The sequence below is a fragment of the Phocoena phocoena genome, chromosome 19, assembly GCF_963924675.1.
Source record: "Phocoena phocoena chromosome 19, mPhoPho1.1, whole genome shotgun sequence".
Lineage (NCBI taxonomy): Eukaryota > Metazoa > Chordata > Mammalia > Artiodactyla > Phocoenidae > Phocoena > Phocoena phocoena.
This window is the reverse complement of record NC_089237.1, coordinates 11,925,377-11,933,708: the sequence shown is the minus strand read 5'-3', so window position 1 is coordinate 11,933,708 and position 8,332 is coordinate 11,925,377. Positions and strand designations below refer to the sequence as shown.

Genomic DNA, 8,332 nt, shown 5'->3' with positions numbered 1-8,332 from the left:
ATCAGGTTACAGAGCTGTGCAACTATCACCACGACCTAAAATTCTACTTTTTTATCTGCTTGAAATGCTCCACAGTTCTTGCTTCACGGCTAGGGTGCGAGAGGCGTTGATGTCTGAATGAACTGCCCAGGGCATCTGTCCTGTCCCCTGGCTGGGGCAGCAGGAGCCCTGGGGCAGCTTCTACCTGTCCTGGGACATCAAAAGGCCTCAGGATGGTACTCTCACCAGCTCCTGCCCTAGCCTGTCTGTCTGAGGGTCTGCAGCCCATAGAACCAGGGTCTCCCAGGCCCTTCTGGGTTTGCTGGACAATAGGCCAGTGTCCAAAACCCCAGGGCTCTGACTCAAGGGGCACCTCTAGGGAGACCAGCCAGTCCTACTGGGAACTCTTATTCCTAGGGGGTTTGTAGCACCAGATGCTTGCTGGGAAGGGGCAGCCCTGCGGGATCGACAGTGACCTGGATCCAGGACCTCAACACTGACCACCCCTAAATGTGTAGGCCCCGCTCTCGCCCCAGCCATCTGTCCACAGGCCATCCCAGTGTATCCAAGCAGGGCTGCAGCTTCTCCCCTCCTCTGGGCCCTACTCCTCCATAAACCCAAGAGCCCTCCTTGGAGGGTGCAGAGGATGGTCTTGTAGCCTGAGACAGCGAGGCAGACCAGTTAGTGGCCTGGACACAGAAACCAGACCCAGCACTTCACCGTCCTTTATTAACACCCTTGTAGGGCGACGTGGAAGTGCTGGCCACTTGCTGGGGGGCGGGGGGTGTGGCACAGTGGCCAGGTGACTGGGAGAGGCAGACAGATGCAGCTCCCAGCCCATCTGCAGGCTGCTGTGGCAGTGGAACCTGGGCAGTGGCGTTTTGGCTGACCAGCTGCTGGGGACCTTGCAAGTGACTGCTGTGTAGACAGGAGCCCCTGTGGACAAGCCACTCCTGCTCAGGGAGCCAGGAGGGGACACTGCACGCTCCATGAAGACAGCAGCCGCCTGCTGGCACTGAGAGGTTTTGGTGAAACTGATTGTTAAAGCAATGGGGGGGCAGGGGTGTGGGGCACCTGTGGGTCACACCCAGACCCTCCCTCCTGGGTACTCATTCTGCCCTGGCCTGGCAGCTGTGGGTGCGCAGCTACCTTTGAGAACATCATAAAAGCTATGGTCCCTCTCCTGGGATGAAAGTGCAGGCGCACGGGGCATTTGGTGAGCGATGCCGGGGGTCCACACCCCCACTCTATCACCCAGGTCCTCGGTGGAAGCTGCTGGAAGACAGTGCTGGGGGCCCTGGGCTTAGTGAAAGGAAGAGACTACAGGGGCTGGAGACCCCAGACTGCAGAAAGCCTGGACAGCCTGCCCCTCCCAACTCCAGGGTTAACTGCCTACTTGGGGAGAGAGAAAACTGAACCTGGGGCCTAGACACCTCCCTCTGAGGGAGTCACTGGTGTGCAGAGGAGGCCACTGGACATCAGGTGGGGAGAGCCTGGGGTGGGCAGCAGGGGGTGGAGGTGTGGGCAGCAGCTCAGGAGGGGACGATGGTCACTGGGCTGGCCAGGCAGGCTGGGGCGGGGGTCCTGAGCCAGGGAGGAGGGGGTTGGAGCACGGTGGGCAGGTGCTGGGCTCAGGGCAGCGCTCAGCTGCTAACCCTCCAGGACTCTGGAAAAAACTGGGGCAGGGGCCTGGGCATGACCCATCTGCTCCCACGGCCACATCAGGACGGCACTTTGATGCCGAAGTGTTTGCGAAGCTGCTCCAGAAACACAAACGTGAGTACGGTGTGGGGCATGAGGCGGATGCCGGCAGGCACGAGGCCCTGAGGGAGAGAGGAGGGGGGACGTGAAGATAGCCCTGGAGGGAACCCCCCTGCCCTGCCCCCCTGCCCCAGCCACGCCCCCGCTTAACCTTGTAAAAGGCCAGCGGCCCAAGCTTCGCTGTCTCCATGGCACAGTGCAGAACACCCTGCAAAAAATGCAAGATAATGCAATAAGATGGAAAGCTGCTTCTCGAAAGGCATGAACGCCCACCCCCCTCCACCCCCGCACCCGATGGCAGGCATGAGTGTGCAAAGCAGCCTGCAAGTTCAAAGGTAAACATGGGAGGTGGGGTTGGCAGGCACAAAGGTCAAGGGCTGCCCTGCCCACTAACCAGGCAAAACTAGAACCTGAAAGCACACCCAGGGCCAGGGTGACCTGCCAGGCACCTATGGTGCTTGAGCGGCTGCCATAAAGGCACAGAAGACACTGTGCGTGATGGAGGGAGCCTCGGACAGGTGCTTGACCCCAGGCGCTGGACCTGCCGACCTGCACCGTGCCGAGTTTCACTGACTGCAGTGACCCAACTGCCTCAGTTAACGTGTCAAAGAATCTGATTTAAAAACACACACAGGTGGCTTCCCTGGTGGTACAGTGGTTAAGAATCCACCTGCCAATGTAGGGAACACGGGTTCAAGACCTGGTCTGGGAAGATCCCAAGTGCCGCAGAGGAACTAAGTCCGTGCGCCACAACTACTGAGCCTGCGCTCTAGAGCCCACGTGCCAACTACTGAAACCTGCACGCCTAGAGCCCGTGCTCTGCAACAAGAGAAGCCCGCGCACCGGAACGAAAAGTAGCCCCCGGCTCGCCACAACTAGAGAAAGCCCGCGCGCAGCAACAATGGACCCAACACAGCCAAAGATAAATAAATAAACAAATTATTAAACAAAAACAAACAAAAACACACACAGAGCCCAGGCTGCTGCAGACCTGACAGCAACCGGGAGGGATGCAGTCATGGGTGGAGGGGCAGAGACTCGTCCACACCCTGGCACAAGGACACAGGCTCACCCAGCAGCAGCAGCAGCAGGGCGAGGCCCCCACTCACCTGATACTCGCCCTTGGCATTCATCAGCCGGGTCTTCAGCACATCCAGGGGCTGGCACAAGAAGGTGGCGCATCCACCCTGGAAGGCAAGGCGGGTGGGCACCCCTCACCTCCCTCACCTCCCTCACCCCCCTCACCACAGGACTATCCTGGACCCCCAGGGCCATGGAGGACAACAGGAACAGTCTCAGCCTGGGCTCTGGGGGATCCATGGACTCCTCCCCAGGACCCTGGCGCCTACTAATGCAGCCTGAGAGGGGCAGCCACCAGATGTGCCAAAGCCTCCTGCCGTTCTGAGCCCTTGCTCATCCCAGGCGCCCTCAGCTCCCAAGGCTGGTCAGGGCCCCACCTCCGCCACTCACCGCAATGAAGCTGGCAATAAAGTGAGTGAAGATGCTGTCGGACAAGTACCCCGTGCTGAGAACCAGCTGCTTGGCTTGGTCATAGCAGGACAGCTGTTGGGGGAGCAGGGATGGTCAGGGCCCAAGGGACAGCCCACAGCTCGGGGGAAAGCAGATGGGGCCCACAATGACACCAGCTGGACTGACCAAGTACATGCTCTGTGGGTCATCTACCGTCACCACACCTGGGCGGACAGATGAGGCCCAGACCGGCCTGAGCCCACTTCCCCGGCTCCATGTGTGTTTGTGCCCACTGCCTTCCTCTGGGACCTCTCAGAGGGCTGCGACCAGGCCCCCCAGATGCTGCCCGAGTCCCACCCCAAGCGGAAGCCCTACCTGGCCCACGGTGACCAACATCCCTCGACTGGACGCCATAGTTGCGCCCGAGAACAGCTTCTTCAGACCCTCTGTCGGGGGAAGGGAAGAGGTTGGGTGCCCGGCCCAAACCCCTCCAGCCTCCCCCCAAGTCCTTAACAGCGCTCTCCCTAGGCCCGCTCCTGGGTCCCAGCTGGAGGCTGCCCCAGGCCCCCACCGTGCAAAGGACCTCCCCTCTCACCTTCTCGGGCCACGCGGTACAGGCCGTCCAGGGCGTGGGCATAGCTGCCGGGGGACAGAGAGTGGGCCCATGTGAAGCTCTTCCTGACCACTGGCTCCCTTGGGAAGGCCATCCCCATCACAGGCCATGCCCCCATCACAGGCCAGGAGGAACTCAAAGTGCCACAGGGGCCAGAGAACAATGGCCTTTTCTGACAGCTCAGAGCAGTCTCCCTGCTCAGGGGACTTCAGGGCCTTGAAGATCCCAAGTTCCACAGGAAAACACCCTCTGTTGGGGGGTGGGGCGGGCTGCCAGCTCTGAGGCTAGTCCTGTCTGCAGGCCGTTACCAGGGGCGGGAGGATGGGACGCCGTGCCGGGCCCCCTTCCCCACAGCCTATGCTCTGGCCAGTGAGTGGCCAGTGGGATCACCTGGAGCCACACTTCTCCCTGAACTGGCTCTTACCAATGCCCATGCCCAGTGTCTGACTACAGCATCGGTCCATAAACAGGGCCTCAGAATCCACAGTGTCTGAGGTTTCACGCAAAACGGTGTTTTTACCACGAAAACAACCACCCAGCTCCCAAACGCTTTTGAAGACCAAACTCATTTAAACTTCTAAACCACCCTTCATGCAAATATGCACAGGTGCAAGAAGGAGTAAAGAGTGACCAACCCCTGCCCACCTCCCAGTCCAGTCCCCAACCCCGGGGTCCTCCCACAGGGGAAGAAGAACCCAGAGGTCCTGGAAGCCCCCTGAGGATTCCAGAACAGACGCTCACAATGTATGTTTCCAAAGGCTGTCAGCCGCCCGACCTGCTCCACGTGACCCCACAGGAGTGGTGCCCTGTTGGAGTCCCCACCAGGTCCCAGCAGAGCTGCTCAGGGGTCTTCTCAGCCCCGTCCCCCAAACCCCCGGGCACACCATGCTACTCACTTTCGGCGCTGATTCTGGGGCAGCTTCATGTCATTCTGCATCCTGAAACAAGCAGAGGGTTCAGGCGGCGGCAGGGCCAGACGCCCCACAGACCCCAGCAGGCGTCAGGGGCTCCCTCTGGCAGTGAGCAGCCGGCCCCGCCCAGGGCGGCCCCGCCACAGGCTCAGCGCCATCCCCTAGTGCCCCAGACCCTGAGGTCTGAGTGGCTTGTTCCAGGCTGAACACACTGAGACCCCAGCGAGCGAGGCCGGCCCCACCAGGGGACAGCAAGACCCCAGCCTCGGGGACTGCACTGACCTGACATTGACCATGTCCGCGGGGGTCCCCACGAAACCGCCAACACAACCTGTCACAACAGCCAACATGTGACCATTGGCAAGGGGTCACATGACCCCCGCCCCACCTGCCCTGCCGCCGCCCACCCGGCTGCTCACCACTGATGGAGCCCAACAGGACCTTCTTGTAGAAGGGCAGGGGGCCCTCGCTGCCCTTGGTTACCTGGTCCCGCACGGTCTCATAGATGGCAAATCGAGTCAGGGAGTAGGTCATCTGGGGAGAAGGGGCCCAGCTCAGAGGGTGCAGGGGAAGGGACGGCGCTGGGCAACCCCCACACCCCTGGCCCTCCAGTGCATGGTCGTCACCACGTGGACCACAGGGACACCCAGGGACCTCTCGGCCAGCAAGCAGCTGAGCCAATTCGTGAACCCAGGGCTGGCTGAGTCCAGGCCCCGCACCCTCCTCTTCTCCCGCCTCGCCCCTGCCAGCCTCAGTATCCCCATCTGTAGGCGGAGGTCTCGGGCCGGCTGTGAGAGCACGGCCAACCCTGTGCAAGGCAGAAGCACTCACACTGCCACGCCCTGCACCCACCCGGGGGGCTGCTGGCTCCCCAGGCCTTACGGTTCCTTCCTCCTAAGCAGCCTTGAAAAGGAGAAAGTAGCTTCCATGCCCACAGGGCATCCACGGTGGACAAGAGGCGCGACTGGCCTGGGGGAGGCCAGCGACCCCTCTGCCTCCTTGGGCTGAGTGTGGGCTCTGGGATCAAGACCTAAGGGACCCCTGGCCGTGAGTCCCACCCACCCACTACCCCGGGAGGTGGGGAGCCCCCCAGAGGTACCTGTCTGCACAGGGAGGCGCTCAGCCCATTGTAGAGAGCCAGGATGCCATCGGAGCGCACCACCTGCAGCGCCATCCCCGTCATGCGCAGCTTCACCTCCTGCTGCGTCTGTAGATGCACCTGTGGGGAAGCGGGTTGCACCTGCTCAGAGCCACGGCCCATCTGGAGCCCACCAGGGCCAGCTCTGCTCTAAGCCCTTTTCCACAATCTTCCACCTTTACATGGTGAGCCTGTGGGCCAAGTGCTACCAGCACCCGCATTTAGAGACAGGAAACGGAAGCCTCAAAGGGCACCAGCTGGGGAGTGGAGCCGGGACTGTGTCCACGTCTGGCGCCAACCTCTTTTTCACACCACCATCTCACAAGAGACAATACCAGCCGACATGTGAGCCCAATTCCACCTGCCATGGGGTGGAGTCGTCAGCTCCACCCTTTAGATGAGGACACTAGGCAACTCCAGGGCCCCACTTTGTAGCCTCGCCTGCCTCTCGAGAGAGACAGAGTTAGGGGGGCTCAGAGTTGACCTGAAGAAACATGGGAGACTCGGAAGAGGTGGGTGAGAATCCAGGGGGTGCACAGAGGGAAGGGCGCCTCGGAGTCCATCCCTGCAGCACACTCTCCAGCCAAGTCAGGTCCTGGCTGGACCCGCTGAGGCAAGTTACTGATTCTTCTGCCTCAGTTTCTCTCAGTGTGCTGTGAGCCAGGAACAGAAGGCCCTCTGGGCCTGGGGGCAGGGTGGCCACACAGCAGCCTCCGTGAAGGCGAGAAGCCACTGTGAGGGTTCAGCCAAGACGTGGGGCAAAGGGAGAGCTCAAGGAGTTTTAAGATACTTTTTCCAAAGACGATGACGAGAAGTAAAAACCCTGGCCAGGGCCTCCCCTGCTGGAGGCCTCCATGGCTGCCGGCACCGCCCGCTTCACCCCAGCACGGGACCGTGTGCTCCCTGGGCCAGAGGGCGGCCACATTCCTGTGTCTGCCGGCCTCCCAGACTCCCACCCCTGCCCCAAGCGCTCTGCAGCAAAACAGCACCTGGGCGGAAGGGAGGGGGCAAGGGGCAGTGACGCCCCAAGGAGCCTTGGACAAGTGACTCTAGGCTGGCCCAGGGCCAGGGAGGGCTCCAAGAGCCCCCGGAGGCTGTGTCCACATCCAGGCAGAGACAGTGAGCCTGATCCTCCCGAGCCTGCGATGGGGGAGGCAGGAGGGCAAAGGGACCTGTACGGGCATCCAGAAAGTAAAACAAAACAGACATGAGAAGGGGTTCCTCTCTCCACAAACCAAAAAGCACCTTCCTACCTGGCCCTGCTCTGCCAGGCCACGTCACAGGCCCTGGGGGCTACCAGGAGCCATGCAGGCCTCTCCCAGGTCTCTAAAATGCCAGAGGGGCTACCAGCTTCAGCCCTACCCCGAACATCTGCTAATCTTGCTTTTCCTGGTGGCCAGGCTTGATGGGTGGCTGGGTCAGCCCAGGACACAGGTGCCAATCCCTCCCAGGGGGCCAATGTGGGATGCAGGCTGCTCTGGGTGGGGATAAGGAAGGGGGTGGCCAGGGGGCTGCCCTTGCCAACAGGCCCCACAAGACCACAGCCCAGGTTCCCTGGCCCAGGGCCCACTGGCCAAAATATGCTTTGTGCCTCTGGCCCTTCTTTGTTGTTTGTGGTGAGAAAAGGGCAGAAAACTGGCCTGCCTCAGGGACAAGGGAATCTCTGTCTTGTTCTGCCCCATAAGCATTTTTTCAAAAAAACGCAGAAACAGTGTGATTGCTTCTCCCTGGGAGAAACAATCACCTTCACTGGGCAGGACCTGTATGCAGCCTTGGGATCATGGCTTCCAGGTGCCCACCTCCCAGAAAGAAGCAGCCCAAAGAAGGGTTGCCGGCCACATCCTTCCTCCGTCTGTGTGTGTGTGCTTGGCACCCAGTAGGCAGAGGGAGCGCGTGGTCCTGCCGGGGTGCCTCCAGCTGCGCTCAGAGAACCACCCCCTCAACGTGTCAGCCAGGAGAACGAGTGTCCTCAAAAGTGCGGGGTAAAGTGCCTCAGAGAGGCCAAGGGACCAGTCCAAGGTCACACAGATAGCAAAGTGGGGACCATGGGGCACCTCCGCCGCCCGCTCCACGCAGAGCCTCTCGGCAGACCCTCCCCGCGCCGCACTCACCTTGACCAGGTCCAGCGGGTGCGTGCAGCAGGCGGCCCCGCACGACGCCAGCCCACCGAAGTACCAGCGCGACACGCGCGCCTCGGCCGCCATGGCCCGGACGCCGCCGCCACCGCCGCCGAGGAGCGCAGGTGTCCGGCCCCGACCCCGACACGGCCCTTGAAGCCCGGACACCAGCCCCGCCCCAGCCGCGACCCGGCCCGTTCCGCGCCGCCGCCCGTTCAAAGGGCCGCCGGCCACCCGCGCCCCGCACAGCCAATGCGCCCGCGCGGCCCGGGGGAGGGGCCCGAGGGGGCGGGGCCTTTAAGACCCCGCCCCGAGCCCGGGGGCGGGGCCCCGCCTTAAAGCG

General features: G+C 62.0%; 1 protein-coding gene across 2 annotated transcripts; it reads right to left on the bottom strand.

Annotated features, from left to right (window-relative positions):
- Window positions 1–1,700: 1,700 nt before the first annotated feature.
- Window positions 1,701–8,076, bottom strand: SLC25A10 (solute carrier family 25 member 10). 2 transcript variants are annotated; one of them, XM_065896649.1, is made up of 11 exons: window positions 7,984–8,076; window positions 5,834–5,953; window positions 5,154–5,268; window positions 5,017–5,065; window positions 4,720–4,761; window positions 3,806–3,849; window positions 3,586–3,656; window positions 3,198–3,303; window positions 2,850–2,953; window positions 1,892–1,948; window positions 1,701–1,802 (listed from the first exon to the last, which is right to left on the bottom strand). In XM_065896649.1, the coding sequence occupies exons 1-11, from the start codon at window positions 8,074–8,076 to the stop codon at window positions 1,701–1,703; spliced, it is 903 nt and encodes a 300-aa protein (XP_065752721.1). The 2 variants fall into 2 exon arrangements, with proteins under 2 accessions (XP_065752721.1, XP_065752722.1); XM_065896650.1 differs by having other exon boundaries at window positions 2,850–2,927; window positions 3,211–3,303.
- Between the last annotated feature and the right edge of the window lie 256 nt (window positions 8,077–8,332).